At 58.9% G+C, this 21015-nt stretch overlaps 1 protein-coding gene across 1 annotated transcript in view; it reads right to left on the reverse strand.

The window, feature by feature from the left end:
• SIM2 (SIM bHLH transcription factor 2) overlaps positions 1-20599 on the reverse strand; it is a 43202-nt gene extending 22603 nt beyond the window's left edge. The window contains exons 1-4 of the mRNA XM_036352408.1: positions 19884-20599; positions 12052-12134; positions 8986-9075; positions 1439-1547 (exon numbers count right to left, since the gene is read on the reverse strand). Of these exons, the coding sequence (XP_036208301.1) occupies positions 1439-1547; positions 8986-9075; positions 12052-12134; positions 19884-20058 (457 nt within the window). The 5' untranslated portion in view covers positions 20059-20599. The remainder of the gene's footprint in view (positions 1-1438; positions 1548-8985; positions 9076-12051; positions 12135-19883) is intronic.
• Positions 20600-21015: the final 416 nt, after the last annotated feature.

Raw genomic sequence — 21015 nt, forward strand, 5'->3', positions numbered from 1 at the left:
GAGCCCCAGTCCCTCACTGTGAGCCCCAGTCCCGCACTGTGAGCCCCAGTCCCTCACTGTGAGCCCCAACCCCTCACTGTGAGCCCCAATCCCGCACTGTGAGCCCCAATCCCGCACACTCTGCTGTCACCAGGAGCCGGCAGCCCCCTCTGGGCCTGTGCTTCTCCGCAGGTCCCTGCCTCGGCAGTGCCCTCAGGAGCCGGGGAGGGGACCGGCATGTCCCCAAGGTTTGCTCACTGTCATTTTCTGCCCCGTTTTAACGAGCGGGGCTGGGAGGGGGGGAGGAAGGAGCCAGGGCGCTGGACAAGGCCCGCTCCCTCGCAGCGGCCCTGGATCGTTGGGAACAATGACAACCTGAGGCTCCGACGACTCCCTGGGGGTCCCTGTCTTCCCGTGAGAGTCAGTGTCCAGCGCCACAACCTCCTGGCCCTCACTCTGTCAGAGGTGACTCCTTCGACTCGGCGCCCCCCCCCACAGGGGTCTCGGCCACGCTGGCCGCCACAGTCCCGGGCAGACCGGAGACGGGTTGGTCTCATCGGAGGTCGGGGAGTCACCAGGCCGGGCCTGGGACAGGCTCCGTGTCTTCCAAGCACACACGGCAGCTGTCATTGAAGGGCCACCTTCGGGACCTCTCCCTTCCCCACGGAGCAGCCTCGCCCTGTCCGTGCTGACACAGGCCGACCGCAGCGGGGACCCCACCAGTCGGGTGACATGACGGGGGGCTCAGGAGGAGGGCCGCGTCCCCGATGGGGCCGGGCCAGTGGGATGGACCTGCCTCCGTCTAGACCGGGGCTTCTGACCTGATCTGTGTCGTGACAAACCTACAAATCCCCACGCAGAATGCCGCCTCTGAGCGCATGAACGACACAGACGAGAATCCAAATGGGTGGTTACCATCGAACCACAAACAGTTGTCCCGGCGTTAAGACAAGGGGGATGCGCGTGTCACCGTGCTGCTTTCTCAGCACAGCAGGACCCAGGCCCGGTCGGGGGCCTCGGGACGCCTGGCAGTTCCAGGAGCGAAGGGAGGGGACGGGGCCTCCTGTCTACAATCCATACGCAAAGGAGACGCTGGTTGCAACAAGAGGAATACACATAATCTCCCCACTCGATCTCGCAAGCTCACGTTCTAACCTCGGCCCCTGGCTAAGGAGCCCGGCCCAGGCCTGTGTGGCCAGAATTCGCAGCCCAGAGCCCGTTAGGGAGTAGCCCTGGGCCACCCGCTTCACCCCCACCGGCACCCATCACAGCCACCAGCACCTGGCGGGGGCACAGACGTGCTGCTTGATGGACAGAGGCGCGAAGGCCAACCCCGCCTGGTGGGAGCGCGGGCTGGCTGAGGCCCTGGCTGGGCAGCGCGGGGAGCGAGACCCTCGGGTCGCACCCGAGAGCACCGCCGGGCTTTCCTGCTGGTTTCTGTCCGGCGGGAGGGACGTACCTTGGAGCAGGTGATGGTGAAGGGGCTGGTGGGCCGCCAGCACGGCCGTCATCTCGTCGTGGTCGGACGGATGGATGTACTCATAGATGCTGTTGCCGGTGAGCTCCACCTGCCGCAGAGGGAGGGGGTCAGGAGTCCTCCCGGGACTGCGGGGAGGGGGACGTCGTGCAGACCACAGGGACAGGACTCCGGACTCCGCGGACCGCCCACCCTCCTCCCGGCGCGGACACACCTGCCTTTTCCAAACCTTCTCCCACACTCTCCCCAAGGACAGAGAGGTCTGAGCTAAAAACAGAGTCCTGAGCAGGAGGAACTGGAAAGTGAAGGATGAAAAAGGTGAGCCATGGCCCAGCCGGCGTGGCTTAGCGGTTGAGCACTGACCTATGAACCAGGAGGTCAGGGTTCAATTCCCGGTCAGGGCACATGCCCGGGCTGCTGGCTCGATCCCCAGTTTGGGGTGCACAGGAGGCAGCCGATCCATGATTCTCTCTCATCACTGATGTTTCTATCTCTCTCCCTCTCCCTGCCTCTCTGAAATCAATAAAGATGGTTTTTGCCCTAACCGGTTTGGCTCAGTGGATAGAGCGTCGGCCTGCGGACTCAAGGGTCCCAGGTTCGATTCCGGTCAAGGGCATGTACCTTGGTTGCGGGCACATCCCCTGTGCAGGGTGTGCAGGAGGCAGCTGATCGATGCTTCTCTCTCATCGATGTTTCTAACTCTCTATCCCTCTCCCTTCCTCTCTGTAAAAAATCAATAAAATATTTTTTAAAAAATGGTTTTTAAATTAAATAAAAAGAAAAGGTGTGTCAGAGGTGCGGACCCTAATGGTCTGGGCAGCATCCTCCCTACAGGAGACAACTCAAAGCAGCTGAGCCCACACCTGCTGCCTGAGGAGACGGTCAGCCATGGACCACAGCGAGGTCCCGGGAGCCTCGGCCCCTCGGAGGTGAGAGGCAGGAGCCGACCCGCCCTGAGGCCGCCCTTCTCCTGTAGCTCTGCTCCCGGGGCACCGCCGGGGAGACGGCCTCGGGCCTCCCCAGCCCACGATGACTGTGCTGACCCCGGTTCCCACCCACGGGTGCGGCTGGGGCCCACCCCACGGAGCTATGTGACCCTGGGTTCAGACACCGCCCAACCCTGACACACCCCACAGAGGACAGACACCTGGAGGCGCGGCCACGGTGGGCAGCACCTGCTTTGCAGGGCCAGGGGGCCAGGACACCACCATCACGGTGACCTTTACACAGGGGTCCCAGCGATTCGCTTCCGACCCCGAGAAGTTTCTATATTCCCCAAACACGAGTGCCACCATCGGGAATGACAGGCTCCCGACCAGGCCCCCTCACCCCTCTCCCCTCCTGGCACGGGCACTGGCGGACAACCTTCTAGAAACTGCCGCCGCCGGCCGTCGGAGCAGCCTCCTGAGCAGCCGTGTGGGTCCTACTCTGGAGGTGAGGACGGAGAGCCAGCGCACCCGGGATGGGTCAGGGGGCCCGGCGCAGGGATGGCCCTTCCTCCACAGCCAGCGGAGCCCCCAAAGCCCAGTGGGAGAAGAAACTCAAAGTGGGCGGGCACTGCCCGAGAGTGGCAGGGCCCCTGGGGTGGGCATGCAGAACTCCGAGCCCTGCTCGGGGCGGAGGGCCAGCTGAGCGAGGGCAGGTTTGCCAGCGCTGGTCCCCCCCCCCCCCCCCCCGGTATTTCTGTTGAGTGTGTTGTTGGAGCCTCCTTGCCCTCAGCAGAGCAGAGAGGACCCGGCCTCGTGATGGGGCAGCCCGGATGGTGCCACCTCACGCAGCAGGACAACCGGCCAAAGGCTTAATGGGGAGCGTCCCCACCTTTCCAAACCAGCAAGGCCACCAGCTCTTCCCCGGGGACCACGGGGAGGTGAAGGCATTCACCCCTCTCCTCTGAGCCAGGGCTTCTAATTTGTTCCAAAGCGTGAGATGCCCTTTCAGTCAGAGCAAATTATGTTCCTGGCCCGGGAAGTGACCTGGTCCCTGGCCCGGCGTTGTTCACAGTTCTAGTCTCTGTGTTATTCATAGAACTAGAGGCCCGGTGCACGAATTCGTGCATGGGTGGGGTCCACCAGGCGGGCAGCAGGGAGGGGCACGGGCAATTGGCCGCCCCGTCCCCTGGTCGAACTCCCAGTTGAACTCCCAGTCGAGGGGACAATTTGCATATTAGTTTTTTATTATATAGGATGTCTCCTTCCAATGTTGTACAAACAGCCTTGGAGAGAATCCTGTAAGAAGGCCGCCCGCCCCCCCCCCCCCCCCCCGCCTGGCTCTTTCCTAGCGACCCAGTGGATGTTCGCCTCCATCCAAAGTTAGTACATGAGGCCCTGGCTGGTTTGGCTCAGTGGATAGAGCGTCGGCCTGAGGACTGAAGGGTCCCAGGTTCCATTCCGGCCAAGGGCACATGCCCGGGTTGTGGGCTCGATCCCCAGTAGGGGGCATGCAGGAGGCAGACAATCAATGATTCTCTCTCATCATTGATGTTTCTATCTCTCTCTCCCTCTCCCTTCCTCTCTGAAATCAACAAAAAAGAAATATATTTCAAAGTTAGTACATGAGGCCATTAAAAAATAAGTAGCAAAAACGGCACATTCTTCAAGTCACTCCTGCTCATCCTTACATTTAAATAACCCGGAACATGTAAGCCAGTCACTTGGGACGGGACGATCTTTTTTTCTGGGGCAGCGGGAGACGCCGGGTGGGCTGCCAGGTATAAGGGAGTATTGATTCCCAATTTCCATGGCTTATTTTAAAAATAAAAATAATTAAAACAAAACAGAATTTCTTTCTTAACCCTCACCCGAGGATATTTTCCCATTGATTTTTAGAGAGAGTGGAAGAGAGAGGGAAAGACAGAGAGAAATACCGGATGTGAGAGAAGCACATCGATTGTTTGCCTCCGGCTCGACCGACCAGGGCCCGGCTGGGGAGGAGCCTGCAACCGAGGTACATGCCCTTGACTGGAATCAGAACCAAAACCCCGATCCGGAACCCCTCAGTCGGCAGGCTGACGCTCTATCCACTGAGCACACCGGCTAGGGCCCAAATAGACTATTTTTGTGTTGGCCTATCATTTCTCCCCTACCTTTGTTTTTTTTTGGGGGGGGGATGAGGGGGATCATTCTGGTTTGCTCCAAGGTCTTACTTAGAAAAAGGGAACCTGTCTGGCTAGAGAAACAGCTTCGTGTACTTGCACAGGCCCTGCCCCTGGGCCTGTGGGGCTGTCGTTAGCGGCTTGGGCCCAGAGCAGCCTCTCTGGCCCCATCCTCCGTCCTCGCCCTCTGCGCCTGGAGCAGGAGCAGGGCCAAGGCCCGCGGACCAGACGCTTGGTTTCCCGAACATTCGGGTCAGTTCTGAAACCCGGAGGCTGTCGGGGAAGTAAAGCAGGCTCTGACACGGAAACGCTTTTCGGGAACACGTCTGCGATGACAAAGCAACGCTGACCTGGCTGGAATCACAGCCGGCTGCGTTTCCTGTGTTTACATATCTCCGCGCGCCTCGGAGCGCTGGAAGCAAGAGAAATCACGGCCGTCGCCATAAAACCCCAGGTCTCATCCATCAGCCGCGTTAACACAGACCCTCCGTGTGCCGCTCCAGCACGGGCAGACCCCGGAACTGCAAAACGGACTGCTTTCCTACCAAGCGCTTTTTTAATACTTTGCTGAATAGCTTTTCTTCCTGCCAAGAAAACGGCCCGGGATAAACTGCCCGAACGGGGACACCCTGGGTCAGAGGGGGGGCGGCACCCCGCTCTCCAGACCCGCACGGTCCTGGTTTGTTGGTGCTTTGCTGACTACGGTAAATGAAGCATTTTAAAATAAGGTGGTTTGAGTTTCAGGGTTCAAGTTATGTCAACAAACATAAAACGCTGCCCTTTCTCTTCATTTCAGAAGTGAAGGGACGAGGCCTGCGGGCCCCGAACAGCAGCGGCTGTTTTTACGGCTGCGCTGCCGCTGCGATCGCATCCGCGTTTCCCTCGGGGTCTCGGGCCGCGACACTCATTTGAAAATGCCCGTGCGCTTCCTACCTGCCTACAGGGTGTGCGACTCCGTAAGGAAAGTTACACCACGTGGACGCTCACAACTGCTGGAGGCAGCACACAGCAGGTACCCGGAGCTTCCTTCCTTCTTCAAATATAAGTGAATGACAGTAACCAAAAACCATGGAATTAAACCACTTAATCAACTTGCGTGAATACCAAGTGCTCCCCGAATGCGGCCTCTGCCAAGGAGATGCGTCGGCCTCTGTGAATCGTTGTGTGTGAGACGTGTCCCCACCAAACAGAAGGCCCGGCCAGCAGCTCATTCTGTCTCCCAGCACCTGGGCTGCGGGCCGAGGCGAGACCTTGCATTTTGCGGTTGTCTCTGTCATTTTTCTTTTTTTTAAATGAAAATTTGACAGTAAGGATCGCGGTGTTCACTCATTTAAAAGTAAAAACAAACTTAAGAACTCTCCATATAAAGTCAATTTCTTATTCCAAACTTTTTAAAAAGTTTAATAAAAGGCTTTGAATTGAGAAGGGCTTGTAACACAATCATTTTCACACCCTCAAACCGATAACACTGGTAGTTATTTAGGTAGTTCAGGTGGAAAAAAACTACCACTTTGCTATGAATTACCACAGTAAGGCAACCCAAGGAAGGGGCTTCTGTTCCCCAGACGCTGCTAGCATGGCGTTTCACCCTGAAACGGGAAAGGTGGCACACGTAATGAAACCAGGTCACGGAGAGTCATGGCAAGTTCCGGAACACAGAAGGGCACTGTGTAAACATAAGCTGGAAATGATAGCTGTTCCGATCGCTATTCATCAGGAAACCTATGTGAAGGTCACTCTTCGACGACTGGGTAACATTTTCTTAACATTTTTCTCTCTGGTGATTTGAAAAAATTCAGTAAGCCTATGTTAATAGAGTTTTTGTGGCTGATACATTTGCCTGACTTTTTCCTAACACAATAATCCAAAAGCAAAAAAAAAAAAAATTATTTTAAAGAGAAGTTGGGTATTTGACATCCTCTCCGATACTTTATTTTATTATTTAAGTGAAGAAGACAGAAAAAAATACACACTGTGACTCTGCCTAGACTGCCTGCTGCCCAGCTAATTGTGGGCAGGAGGCGGGCTCGAGGGGCGGTGTTTGCTGTTCTTATTTAACGGCTCACAGAACATTCCCCGGCGCGGGGCTCACTTCTGCGCCCGAGTGTTTTTGTAACTGAAGACCGATACCGAGACGGTCCTGCCAAAGCCATCGGGGAAAAAAAAAAGAAAAAAAAATCAGTTGTCCTGCACAGTTTGATACATCCTTTTCTGTGATTGGCACTTCCGGAAACATCTAGGCCAAAGGCATCTCTGAGTCTCTCTTGGGAAATGGCAGTGTATAACATGTTCCCTCCCCCTTCAAAATCACAGCACAAAATCGTATGTCTGCATTACGACCAGAAGTAAATGTAATTTCAATTGTGATTCTGCTCAGCTGTCCCCTGTGGAGGTAAGAGTGGACAGAGGCATATCTGTCATTTGTCCAATATTTGGGTCATTTTAACTAAAGAGAAAAATGACTGAGGGAGGGGTGTGGGGTTCGAGAGAGAGCAGCCACGGAATGAGCTGGAATGTGCCGGTCTGTGCACAGTGCCTCGCGATGCGCAGGACATTCCTGTGACTAAGAGCCCTGGGTGTGCCCACCAAAGGGTGGATGCCATCTGCGGCAACCGCTGTGCTATTTGAAGTGCAACACTAATGAAATGGTGATGAGGCCTGGCTTTGTGTAGCTCTCTATAGTTTGTACATCACATAAAACAGGCACTTTGATTTGTTTCGTACCACAATCCTGAAAGAGAGGAATTATTTTTCTTAAGTTATCACTCCAGAGGTTAAATAGCTGCCCTATCAGACAACAAAAACCACATAACTGAATGCATTTCCCTTTTTGCTTTGGCTGCTAGGAAGCTCAGATTTAAACTTACTATTCCATAACAGTAACTCCACCTAATCTAAAATATGTTTGACCGGTCATTTTTAAAGTATGTGACATGTTTTGTCTTGTCTGTGATATTATAAGACTAATCAAAGGTTTTATAAATCATGACTGGAAAAATTAAGTCAAGCCAAGAGTAGAAACCAGCTGGGCACAAGTAAAGGGTCTTAAATAATTTATAAATAGTGCCAGGTCGAAATTCAGAGAATAAAAACTTTGCAAAATAGAAAAAAAAATAGTAAATTTCATGTCTCCAACAGTATTTTCCATTCTGCAAGGACGCTCACGACTCTCACGAGTCACACTGTAAGAGCCAAGCCCTGGCCCATCTTATCTGGGAGGCCTGATTTCATAAAGAAGAGAAAAGAAAACACCAAACAATTCTGATCCGAGATGACCCGCTTTAAAGAACTCTGCATGAAAAACACACAGGCACAGGGGACGGGACAGGCACCCACAGGAAGAGAAGGCTGTAAACAAATGACAGGTTTTAAAAAAATGTAAAGGCAGCAAAAGAAAAGGGACACCCCAGATGCGACTTCCAAGCTGGTGATTTCGTTTCTCAGTGAGAAACCCCGAGCCCCATTAGTTGGCACGTTTTATTTTGGCTCAACTACACAAGGGGCTGGTGCAACACAAACCATTCACGGGCCTCCTGGGAGCCCGTTTCCGGCATCTGATCAATTCCAGTGTGATGGAAAAGCGCGCTCCGATAATTCCCAACGTAAAGAAACATTTAGTCCCCGTGTGTTAAAAAAGAAAAAATGTGGCTTTTAGAACCCTGCTCCACACCTGCTAACTCAGAAACGCGAGTGGCACGAGTGGCAACCATCCGTTCGCGTCCCCCCATCCGGACCCACCCGCCACCCCACCGGCCCAGGCTGCGGCCAAATTCCCCTGGGAGCCCCCGCTGGACCCGGATAAGGAAAGCGAGTGCTGTTCTTCCCTCTGGGGGATGAGCCCCTTTTTAAAAAATGGTTCCAGAAAAATCAGTAATATTTAAACGTTCTAAGGAAACCAGGACCTTGCTGTGCAAAACAGTAGTAAACTGCGTTTTATGAGTTTCTGTCACAAGCATATAAAATGCTTTACTGAAACGACCGCTGAACTGGAAAAACTCAGGAAAAATTACCCTGAATTCCATGTGAACACTCATAAATCTCCCCCCCCCCCCCGCTCTCTCCCCACAGCACATGCTGCATGAAATCCACGTCCTCCACCAGCTTTCCACTCGCTCTCTCAGCAAGGACACTCCCGGTGCAGGCCACCGAACACGGGCTAGACGCTCTGCCTCCGTGGAGCCCCTGCTAGCGACAGAGAGCCCCGGGGGACTCGGGACAAGGCTGGCTGTCGCCAGGACGGGCTGGTCATTAACCCCACAGGAAAAAGGGAAAGGGCACACGGGGAAGGAAAGCCCCGCGGGACGGCCTGAGAAGAGGGTTTGGCGATTTGGGGTCCCGCTCCTTCACCAAAGCAGGTGCTTGAACACATGGTCACGCTGGGTCGTCCACCAGCACACGCTTCGCACTGAGGCTGCACATGAAAGCAGGCACCACCTACCTGGGACAGGCCCAGATGGACGGAGGCTGTTTCCGATATGTACATGATTTTGCCATCGGATGCCACCACAAAAACAAAGCCGTCCAAGGTCTGCAAGAGAAAAGGGTCCGGTCAGAGATGATAGGTCCACGTTAGGGTCAGACCTCCTCACTGTCCTCTCGGGATGGAGGAGGCTTGTATAGAATGTTATCACCAACGCGTATTTGTCAGGCGCAGAAAACAGAGCGCAGCCCCGGAAGGGCTGTAAGTTACACCGCTCCAAGTGCAGTCCCCGCGCCAGGCTTTCAAACGCCTTTCAAGCGCTGTAAAAACAGTCTTACACGCACATCGCAAAAATCGGGCAAAACCTTGGGAGAATTCCTGTCATACCCAGTTTAAATGTAGTAGCTTTATTGTTTGGGGTTATTTTAGCACTTAGCACAAATCCGGAGTTCTATGGTACTTAGGGGACAATAGACCACTATATAGACCATTTTATGTCATAATTGGCAGTGTTTATACCGCGAGGACATATGCTTTATTTGCCACGATTTTCTAGTTACCGCTAAGTACCATTTGAATAATAAATTCCAAACACTACCACTCCCCAGAAAAGAAAATACCGGGTTATTTGAACAGACTATGTTTACAGAATTAATTATCTCAAATAACCTTTGCAAAATTCAAGTGGAAGAAGTATCAATTTCTGAAAAAATTAAAACTACCTACGTGGTATTCTGATTTTGCCAGCATTGGATGGCCCTCAAAAAAATAAAGTAAAATTATATGAGGTAATGAAGACAAATAAAAAGGTACTGAACATATTTATGTGTGGCAAGGACAAAAAAACAACAACACCTCTAAGTTGTTTTTGAAAAAGGAAACTGCATTTTATTTACCCATTCATATTTTAGATCCAGGACCAAAGAAAAGCAATAAAATTGGTGAAAGATCCATACAACCCACAATGCTGCCCCCATAAAAAATATTCCAAATTAATTTCTGGCCACAAATTCTATTTTTACAGCATGTAATTGAAACCAGATTACCTTTGGCTTTTTTTCCTAAATCCGCGCCCCCCCCCTCCTTTGGAGGGGGACCTAAAAAGAATGTAGCAGAAACGAAACTTGGAAGATGCCCTGACATTCTCCTCTCTCAAGCAGAGTTTTTGTTGCAAAAATTCTTTGCCAACTGAACTCTCATTCCCTTTCCCTCCGCTGAGGTGGAAAGCAACATCCTGATTAGAAGCGTGACTTCCCCGTTTCTAACTCGGCTACAACATTTGCTTCCCCCCCAGTTAAACGCCGCGTTTCACAAATATCAACGACAGGGCACTTTCTAAAGCTGTCCGCGTTTTGGCACATTTTGCATTCTTGCCTGACTCCGAAATCCTTAAAGAGAGACGTGAACGAAACCGTCTCGGACAGGGAGCCATATGAGTGAAAGAAAAATTATCATAATCAAATTCTGCAGGTTGCCAGCAGTAGCTAAAAATAATACCCTGATGGAGAAGCTGGGTGCGCTTTCATGGCCTCAGATTCGCCTGCGTGCGTGCAAGCGGCCAGGGCGCCCCTCCGCGCTCCCCGCGGAATTAACTACAGGAACGGGCGGCCGGGGCCGGAGTCTGTTGACTCTGCCGCCAGGCGCTCGCCGGGGCTCCCAGGCACTTAGCTGTCCCCATATTAGTGTCACTTATAATTCGCAGGAGCATGGGACATGGAAAATGCCGCGGGCCGGGCCGGCCGGAGGGGCCTGGCGGCGGGCGGCGCGGACGGGCTCCAGGAGCACCATTACCCGCGGCCGCCACCCTGCGCCTGTCCTCAAAGCTTCAGGTTTCAAACATCCCGGACCCGCGCTGCCCGGCGCACGCATTTTCAAAACATCAACCACACTCGGACATTAGGGCAAACGAGTTTTGAAAAGATCTGCTTTTTCCCAACGCGGAGCTCCTGGCTGACTCCGACCCGCGTCCCCGCGTCCCGCCGCCAACTTTTTTTCTCTTTTAAAGAAAACACAAAATAGCAGGAGGAAATGCAAAGTGGCTCTCGGCAGGCACTTCTCGGTGGCAGAGACGGATGGCGGGTGGCGGGTGGCGGAGGGGAATGAATGGGTCGTTGAGGAGGCTTTGGAAAGGGCGTTTGAAAGGCTGAAACCCAGCCCCAGCCGCCGACTCGGAATTGGCCCTGGAATTGGCCGGCCGTGCGCCCGCCCCGGCGGGGGAAACCCCAGGTCCGGGGCAGCTAAGAGCTGAGGACTGAACTGGGGGCGCTAAGTGGTTGGCCACAAACCAACAAGGGCTCCTTCCCTCCGTGAGCCAGGCGCCTCCGGGGGCCGCAGCACCTCCTCAGCCCACGGCTCAAGCGCTGGACCATTTGGATTGACCTCGCACCCCCACTTGCTGTGTGACCTCGGGCGTATTTCTTAACCTCTCTGTGCCTCAACGGCCTCCTCTTAAAAAAAAATGGAGTTCAGAATAGAGCGCATTCTAGGTGGGTGGGGAGGCCAGACGATGCAGTAAGATTTAGAAAAGAATCTGGCCCGTAACAAACTCTCAGTAAATCCCAGCTGTTAATCTTCTATCAGCGATGGGTCTCTCCTTTACGCAACCCTTCCAAACACACACAACTCTGGTTCAGAGCGCCCTGACCTGCTCCGCTGGCCCCAGCGCCTGGCACAGCCTCAGGCACAGAGCAAGGCTCCCTAACAATGTTGGGGGGCGGGAGAGTTAAGGTTGGAAAGGATTTAATCACGCCCAGGGGCGCCCTAAGGCCTAGACAGTCCCCGGGGCTGATGGACAGTGTGGGACTGGGCCGGGGTGGCTCTGGTTGAGCTGAGTCCACAAGGTCCTGCCGGCCTGGGTGCGGGTGCGAGCGCTGGCCGGTGAGGAACCACTGGCTCCGAGGTCCGGGCACCGCCTCTCGCCTGGGGCTGCCTCTGCCTCTGCAGCTGGTGGCCGCCTGTGGGTCCCCTCCTGCTCTTAAGGGAGGGAAGAAACCTCCACACGGGGGTTGGGGTCACAGGGCAGCACCACCCAGGCCCGGCCAGCGCGGCTGGCAGCCATGACCCCTCCCCCAGGCACGCCCCTACCTGCAGCAAGTGCGACCCCAGCTCCTTGGCGACGCTGTCCAGGGGCCCCGCGCGGCTCGGCTGTCCCCACGCGTCTCCTAGACCTGGGCGGGGGGGATAGAGCAAATCAGTAACCAGCAGGGCCTGCCCGAGCCCCAAACCCGTCACTCCCGGCCCCGGCCGCCCCCACGGCCTCAATGAAAGCGCAAAAGGCCGGGGCGGGTTCCCTCCAAGGCCGGTTCCCAGCCCTCCCGCCCCGCAGCTCGCCTGGCCCGCCGCTCCCGTGGGCCGCCCACGTGCTCGCGGCTCTGAAGTTGCCTGTTATTATGGGAAATGCCACAAAGCAACCTAATCTGCTTGGTCCAACGAGGCCGTCCTCGCCGCCGTCGGACACCGACTTGACCCGTGAGGATGGCCCTGGGCCCTTCCCCACTCCCTCCCCGCGGCCCGCGACTGCACTTTCCCAAAGAGGAGGCGCCCGAAAGCCCGCGCCCCAGGAGGCAGCTTCTCCTGTTTAAAATGAAATAAAATAAAAACCTTTTTCCACCTCAGTAACCTCTGGGGGTCCCGGGAGCACCGTCCTGTCCAGTCCCAGCTGCGGAGGGAAGGTTACCTGGGGCTCCTGGGGGGGGGGCAGCTCCAAACGCGCCAGACACTGTGACGGGGCCGATGGCGGCGAGAGCCCCTCGACGCTAACGGGGAGGTGTCTGCTGTCACATATTGGGGGTCCCCCAGCTCCTCCATTTCCTATCAGCCCCACCCAGACCTCCGCTCCCCCATCACCTCCAGGAGGCCCAGAGGAGAGACCGCCCTCCACAGACACTCCCGGCGCCCGCGGCCCAGGCTGTGACCAGGCCCCAGGCTCCCTCTGTGCCTCTGGGTGAGGCTGGCACCTGGGGGAACAGACCTTCGGTCCCCAAGTCCTTCCGCGGGGGCGGACGGCCGATCCAGGTAGCGCTGCGGCCTATGCGCCCCACGCGAGGTGGTGGAGGCCACGGCCGCTGTCCGCCTGCGGCCCCTTCCCTTCCAGGGAAAACGCGCCCCAGCTGCGGGTGGACACGTGGGGTGGCTGTGGGTCCCGCTGCCGCTTCCACCTTCCCCGGCGGTGACCTCCGGGCCAGAGCGGCCCCCTGCCCGCTGCGCGTCCCTCTTGGGGACCAGAGCCCGAACCTGGCGCAGCCACAGAGAATCTGCGGGTCCCGCGGTCCCAAAGCCCGAGGACGGTGGCCAGTGATGGACAGGGAGTCTGGGGCAGGCGCTTGGGTCTCCCCCTGGCCCCAAGGGAACCGGGGTGGAACCGCACCCCCGCAGGAGGGAGCCGCGGCCTGGGCCCCACAGCGGCTTTGGGGACCTTTCCCCACGAACTTTGGCAAAAAAATGAAAAAACACCACCTTTTATTTTTCCTCCCGGGCTCTAGGAATTAGAGGCTTACCCGGGTCCCCCCAGAAGGAGCTCATCTCCAAACATCCCACCCCCGTGTGACTGCCTTCAGCCTCCCCAGTGGCAGCGCTGGCCCTGCCCCTCCCAGGGGTGACCGCAGGCCCTCGGCCCCAATGCCTGTCCATGGGCAGTGGCAGCACATCCTCCACACCCGAAAGGACACAATTTACCCCCACCCCACCCCCAGGCTTGAATGAAGAATTTCATAAAGACCTAGGAATTCAGCTATCCGAAAACGGACAGATGCGCCCTGGTAACTGTCCTTTCCCGCCCTTCCAGGCTCGGTGGTCCCCTGGCCTTGGCTTCTGGAAGGATCCCTGCCCAGTGACCTGGGAAGGTCTACACCCTTGGGAATGGCCCCTACACCAGACCCCCCCTAACAGCCTTGTGGGAGGCTCTGGCCTCACCTGGGAACCTGCCCTGGGTGACTGGGTGCCCTGGACAATTTCTGAGGAATTCAGATGACCTGCCACTTGCAGAGCCTGCCCCTCCCCTCACTCTCATCCCCCAGTGCTGGCCAGGGAGATGTGGTCAGAACGCTCCTTCCAGCCCTGGTGGTGGGAGTGGAGGCGGGGTGGGGGCGAGAAGTTTCCCTCACATCCCGCCCCGTGTCACCCCACCCAGGATCCCCTGTGCACCCCACCCCACCCGGGGTGAGGGCTGCCAGCTCTTCCATTAGAAACCACAGTGGGCAAGGCCTTTTTACTCGGCCTATAAAAACCTACTTTGGGCAGAAGGCAAGATTAATAAAGTAAGGTTTGTAACCAGTATGTACCCCAAAAGTGAGGTGCTGTGTGTGTGTGTGTGTGTGTGCGCGCGCGCGCGCGCCCTTATCTGGACATAACAAAGGGCTTTGAAAGAAAAATGGGGGATGAGGGCTGAGCTCTTCTGAGAGTGTCAGCCTGTGGCCAAGGGTGTCAGCCTGTGGCCGGCTGTCCTGCCCAAACCTGGGAGCCTCCCGCTCAGTGAGGGCAGCAGCCCAGCCAGAGTCCTAAGCCCACCTGTGGCTTCCCAGCCACCAGGGTCTGGGTCCCTCTGGCCTACAGCAGGGAAACTGTGGGGGGAGGGGGAGGACTCACCGTCGCGGGAATCCCACCAGGTCAGCGGGGAGGGGGAAAGGGTCCAGGCATCCCCTGCCTTCTGCCTTCCAGGGTTTGTGGGCGCCCACGCCTTGCACTCAGCTGGGCTCGCTGCTCAGTGTAAACCCCCGCCCCCCACTGCCATGGAAGCTTTCTAAGGTCCCTCCTTCCGACGCTCAGCCAGCCAGCAACCAGCTCTTAGCACCCACTCGGCCTCCAGGGCCACACAAATAAGACGTTTTCCCAGGGGACACCAGGGCTTCACCGCCCCCCCCTCCCGCCTCCTCCCTCCTTTACAGATGCCAGCTGGGCCGGCCTGGATGGGCTAGTCCCCTGGCCAGCAGCCTTTATGTCTCACCTGTGAAGTGGGGGTGTTGGGGGAGGGAATGAGCTAAACTCACAGGTGCCAAGCAGAGAGCCAGTCCAGCTGCGGCTGCCACCCCGATGGTCTGGCCTCCTCTCCCTCTCCCACCCCTTCCCTGACTCCAGCCTTTGCCTCTGCCTCCCCTCCCCCCAGAACTACCCCCTCTCCCAGAAAGGAGATGTGACACGGGGGAGCTTGGCCTCCCCATGACTGGGGGCCATCTGAAGACACAAGTTCTCACTCTCCACTTGCAAACACTCCAAAGTCAAGAAGGGGGGATGTAAGGACCGGCTGCTGCTGGGCCCGCTTCTCCACTGCCATCCGTCCCCTCCCCAAGCCGGGGAGCCAGCATCTACTGCCTGTCACTCCCACCCATGAGCCCCCCCCCCAACACACACACACACACACACACACACACACACACACACACACACAGAGGCAGGGCTCGAGCAACCCCCCCCCCTCCACCCCGAACAGCAGGCTGGGGAGACTGTGTGAAGAGCGTGGGCCTCTGGCCTTGCTGCTCGCTCTTCGCCCTTCTCCTGCCTTGGATGCTGCATCTCCCTGGGCTCCCTGCAAATCCCAGCCTTGCTCCAAACCGTCAGTCACACCACTGCAGGGGCCAGGTGTGTGTGTATGGGGGGGGGGTAGGTAGGGGTGCCCCAAAAAGGCTATGCAAGCACCCGGGGTAGGGGAGGGAAGGGGGCTTCCAGCTCTCCCTGCCGTGCTGGCCTGTGTTGTCAGTGGTCAGAAAACAGATGCAAGATCCCCGCCCCCCCCCCATGCTCAGAACTAAGGGTGGGATGGAGCATCCGCCACAACACAGCGCGACAGGGTCAGGCCTCCGTGTGCACCCAGAGTCCCCGGGACTGAATAAGCTGCACTGAGCTCCAGTCCGCCTCCAAGTGCCAGCCCGCCCCGAGCACACCTTCCGCTCAGACCTCCCCCCACCAGGCCGGAGTGTCTGCTCTGAGTCGGAGCTTGGAGCTTCCCCTCTGGGACCCAGGCACACGGCCTGGCCTGGCAGGCTCCCAAGTAGAGATGGGAGAGGGTACAAAAGCCCGAATTCTAAAAACTAAGTCTATTTTTTAAAAAACTACATTATTTCAGGTTGCGTATAGAAAGGCTCTAGCTCTGTAACCCACGTCTGTTCAGGGGTGTCTGTTCTCACCAAATCCTCTGAATCAAAATGTTTAGATTCCGGATGACAATTTCTAAGACGGCCCCCTCCTCCCTGGCGCTGGAATGGGGGTGGGGGGGCTGGAATGGGGGACTGCCTAAATCTAAACACACACAGACCCCACACCGGAGTAACCAGGCCTCCAAACCCGCTTCTGTTGTGTGTGAATGAGGCTTTCGCTTCTTTAAGCAAAAGGCTGAGATAAAGCTTCCAGGTCCTCCCCATCTTGCACCCACACAGACTGGGTCCTCAGGCCTGGGGGTGGGGAGGTCAGCCTCAGTTCCCAACTCCATTCCTGACCCGGACCTCTGGCCAGTTCCTCCTGCGGGCACTGACCCTGACCGGGACTTGCATGGGCTTCCCCTCCCTCCCCCCTCCCCACCCAAGGAGCTCAAACCCCTGCTCCAGGGAAGGAGGGTTAGGCCAAGGGTTAGGCAGAGGAGTCCCTGCAGCTCCAATGCTGTGGGGCCTCCTGCAGCCACTGCCCAGCACCCGATGGTGGAGCTGGCCCTGGGCACGGCCGCTATGGACAGCAGCAGCGTGCGTCCACCCTGGGTGCTTCCGGCTCTCCTGGAGGAAAGGCCATACTGCAAGGAGGGCAGGCAGACCCTGGGCCCCAGTGCCTCCCTGAGCCCTGCGCCCCCGCCTCCCCAACCACCCATAACTCAAAGTTTTCATGAGTCCATTTCAAAAGCCAGCCTTGCTCTTCTGCCCTCTTCCCTACCCATCTGGCCCCCACTACTTAGTCTTAGGGGAGGAAATGTGTGGGTCCAGAAAATAGCGAGTCTTGCCACTGGGGGGTCCACTGAGTGAGGCACTCCGCCCCGTGGAAGTCGCCTGTGGCTGGGGACACGCAGGCAGTGAGCTCATAGGAAGCTGGGGTAAGAACTGGTCTGACTTCCACCCACCCAGCCAGGCTCCTCGCACGGATCTCAGGAATCCTGTGCAGTCCATTTCACAGACAAGGAGACCGAGGTCTAGTGGGGCAGCTTGACAGAGCGGAGCCATGAAAGGCCCAGCTCCTGCCGCCTCCCTCTGACCCCCTCTGGGCTCCCCAGTCCCTCTTCCTGCCCCTGGGACTCAGGATGGAAGGGAGAGCCAGGCACAGGCTTGCTCTTGCCCTCCCTGTGGGGCCTGGGGGAACCCTCCTATGAAAGGTTCCTCTGGAGAGTCCTGTGGTTCCTTCAGCTTCTGCTGCTCTGTTTCTGACTCCCGAAGTCCTCTTCCCAGGGCCCTGCCTGCTCTGGGGCTACGGAGCAGCGAGGCGTGCTTTGCAGGTTGGTTCTGCTGGGTGTCTATCCATGGAGGTCGAGAGCCCTGCAGATCCGGGAGCTTCGCACCACCCAGGAGGGCGGCTGTGGCCCTAAAACCCGCCGGATGCTTGCGCCCTGACCCCGTGGCTCTCTGCCGCCTCCCTCCAATCTGGAACCACATCCCCCCTGCAGGCCCTAACCCCAGAACAGGTTAAATCAATTACAAGCGCCTCTTCGCACCGCCCTTGGGAGCTACTGCGGGGGCAAGCCAGTCATTTTGCATAATTGAGCGCTTTCTAAACTCCCCTGGCACCTGCGTCACAACTCCTTGTCCCAAAACTGATTTGAGGGAAAACAGTGCGGCCCACCAGAGGTGCGGGCCAGAGGCCTCTGGGTGCAAAGACGAGTCCAGAGGCTGCTTGTCCACCCTCCAGGCCAGCGCCCCCCCTCTGGTGCTGCAGGAGAGTGGGGTCAGAACCACCCCCTCCCTATCCCCTGGGGATGGCTCCCCAGCAGGGTCAGGCCCTTTCCAGCACTCTAGGGCCAGCAGCTCCCTCCCGGATGCTCCTGGAATTCCAACCTCCCATCACCCCTGAGGCTCACAGCCAGGCCACTACTGAACCGCACAGGGGCTGGCAGCAGGCTCAGGGCCACGCAATTCTGGGCCCAGACACCTGGAGACTGGTTTCCAGGGCAGAACGCAGAGCCCCAGTTTAACTATCGGCAGCAGCAGGCAGCAGACCCGCAGCTTCCTAATTCTTAGCAGGTTTTCCTGGAAATTCCCCCGAACAGCCTACAGCTTCCAATCAGCCCTCCTCCTTCAGACTCCCCTTCTGCCTCATTTCTGGCTTATTTGAAATCTGTTGGCAACCAATCATGAAATAGATCTTCGGATTGTTTCTTTGTATATAATTCCCAGTGGGGGCAGAGGTGGGCGCCCTTGTCTGGGCCCACACCTCTCTGTAGCATTCGGATTTAAAAAAAAAAAAACAGCTCAAGGGGACACACCGGTTGACACCCTGCTTCCCGGGTGTGAAGGATCCGATCTGGCCAGTGTAAAACCTGATCCTTTTCGAATTTTCACGGAAACCTCAACTGCAGGGGGATCACCTTTGCTTCTGGGTGGAGGGGTCCCTGTTGGCGGACAAATAGCCGTCGGCCCAGCCGCTCCTCCCGCGATCAGGGTTGGAAAGGGAGAGGAGGCAGGCGGGCCTCGGGCTTCTGCTCCCCGGAGGAAAGCGCCCAGCGGCTGCAGGCCCAGCTGGGAGGCACCCGGAGGCCAGGCCACTGCTTCCGGCTCCCGGCTCCCGGCTCCCCAGCCACGGAGCAAGCTGGAGGCCGAGCTGAGAGCTGAGCTGGCCGCGGCCCTCACCGCTCCACCCGGAGGTGGTGTGCAGTGCAGCTCCAGGCCCCGAGGAGACTGTAGCAAGCTCAGCACCGGAGGTGAAAGTGCTGAGCTTACAGCTGGGCCGGCTGGGCCCATCTCTGGCCGGTGCGGCCTCAGTGGCCCAGGAGCTGGCTGCGGAGGACACCTGTCGCGCTCTGCAGAGACCCTCCGTGCCCTGCCGCTGAGGTTGGCTCCCTACTCACTCGGGGTTTCTGGGGCTCTGAGCCAACTCAGCCCCGTGGACGCTCGGATGGCGGCCGGAGGTCCTGGGCACCCATCACGCCAAGTGTGGGGTCTCTGGCGCTAGGCAGCCACAATCCCCCAGGGCACACAGCCGCTGCAGGGGCCTTGGTTCAGAACCACCCGGATGACCCAAAGCAAAGGTGCGGTGACCAGGCCTCCCAGTCCTGCGGTGCCCGCCGGCTGCCATGGTCACTGGGTCGCCCGCAGGCCAGTGCTGGCAGAGAACGCCGACCGAAACACGCCAGCATTTCCCACCGCCACAAGTCTGCGGACCCTGCATTCCGGAGACCCTTGCCCCATGGCACCTGCCCCTGTGGGTTTGTAATCCCAATCCGGAAACAAGACTGCTCGGCCCTGCCTGCCATTTCCCACTCATCGCCTGGCGCTCTCCCCCGCCTGCTCCGGGCTCAGCACTCGCCCTCTTCATACCCTGACCTCCGGAGGCCCAGCCCCAGGAAGGTGAGCAGAGAAGGGCATCAGAGAGGCCGAGTCCGAGGCCGGCCCCCCGGCGCTCTGCGAGCACGGGGCCTACAGGCCGGACATGGGCGCCTCCACTCCCGCAGGGCGCACACGCTCCCCTCTGCGGAAGGAGCGAGAGAAGTGAAAGAAGGAAAGAGTGAAAGGGCACGAGGTGAAGAAAGGGAAGGGGAGGAATGGAGGTCGGCAGGATGGAGCAGCGCGCTCACAGATCAGATCCCGTCCGCCCAGCCCTAGGCCAGGAGGTGGTTTGGTCTCGGGGCTCCAAGGCCCTGGCCCTTGTCCTGAGCAGGAGCCGGAGCCCCCGGCCCGGCCTCCCCAAGACTTCCTGGGACGGCGGCGGGGAGGACGGAGCGGCCCCTCCGGACCAGCTGGGGCCGAGGCCGCGGGGCGCCCCAGCTCTCCCCCCGCGCCACGCCGCGGCCTCACCTTCGGGGAAGACGGCGCGCATCTTCAGGTAGCTGGTGGTGAGCCGGATGATGGACGCCTTGTCCAGCTGCGAGGTGATGGCCGACGGCAGCGGGAGCAGCTTGGCCAGCTCATAGAACTCGCCATTCTCCTTCTCCCTCCTGGTCTTGGCCGCATTCTTGGACTTCTCCTTCATCGCGCCTCGGCTCCGGGCATATTAGCCCCGGCCGTGCCCAGGCCGCGCGGTCCCGCTCCGGCTGCCGCGGCGGCGACCGGAAGGTCCAGGTGGGTCCGGGGCGCCGGCCGCGGGCAGGTGCCAGGTGCCAGGTGCGCGGGGCCGGCCCGGGGCGCCCGCTCCTCCCGCCCGGCCGGGCGCAGCCTCCGCGGGCTGGGCTGTGCGGCGGAGCCGGGCCCTGACTGCGCGCGGCCGCTCGCCCTTCCTTTCTCGCTGCGTCTCCCGCGCGTCGCTTTCCGCGGGGGCGGACCGGGCGGCGAGGAGGCGGCGGTGCCGTCTAGTCCGTGACCGAGGACTCGTCCCCGCGGTGCCGGGGCCGCTCCGGGCGGGAGGGCGGCGAGGGCGGCGGCCGCGGAGCCATGGAGCGGAGGCGAGCGGAGGGGAGCGGGCGGCGGCGGGCCGGGCGCGCTCTCCCGCCCTCCCTGGCGGTCCCCGGGGCCTGGAGACGCGGCGCCCGGAGCCCTCGGTCTGTCGCGGGCGCAGCAGCTCCGAGGTGCACGTGCGGCCGAGCCGCGTTTGTTTATGGCGGACCCGCCTTCGGGCGGAGCGCGGGCCGCGGCCGCCGGGGAGGGGGGGCCTGGGGGAGGGACCCGGCGGGGGCGGGGGCGGGGGCGGCGAGCTCCCGGCGGACTCCCGCGCCCGGACTCGGGGCGCCTCCGAGCCGCTGCCTCCGGGGACTCGCCCGGGAGACCCGCGCGCCCGGCCCGGTCCGGTGAGTGCCCTCGGCGCGCCGCGGGACGGCGGGTGGGTGGCAGGACCGGGCGCTCGGACGGGCGGCGGGAGGGGGCGAAGGAGGGGGAGGGCGGGGGTGCGGAGACCTCCGTGGCACCCGGGCATGGGGGGGGGCGGGGGCGACCCTCGGGCCAGGTGTCCAGCCGGGAAGACGGCGCCTCGGAGCGGCGCCGGCCGCGCTCTTGC

This window comes from Myotis myotis, unplaced genomic scaffold, assembly GCF_014108235.1.
Source record: "Myotis myotis isolate mMyoMyo1 unplaced genomic scaffold, mMyoMyo1.p scaffold_m19_p_2, whole genome shotgun sequence".
NCBI lineage: Eukaryota > Metazoa > Chordata > Mammalia > Chiroptera > Vespertilionidae > Myotis > Myotis myotis.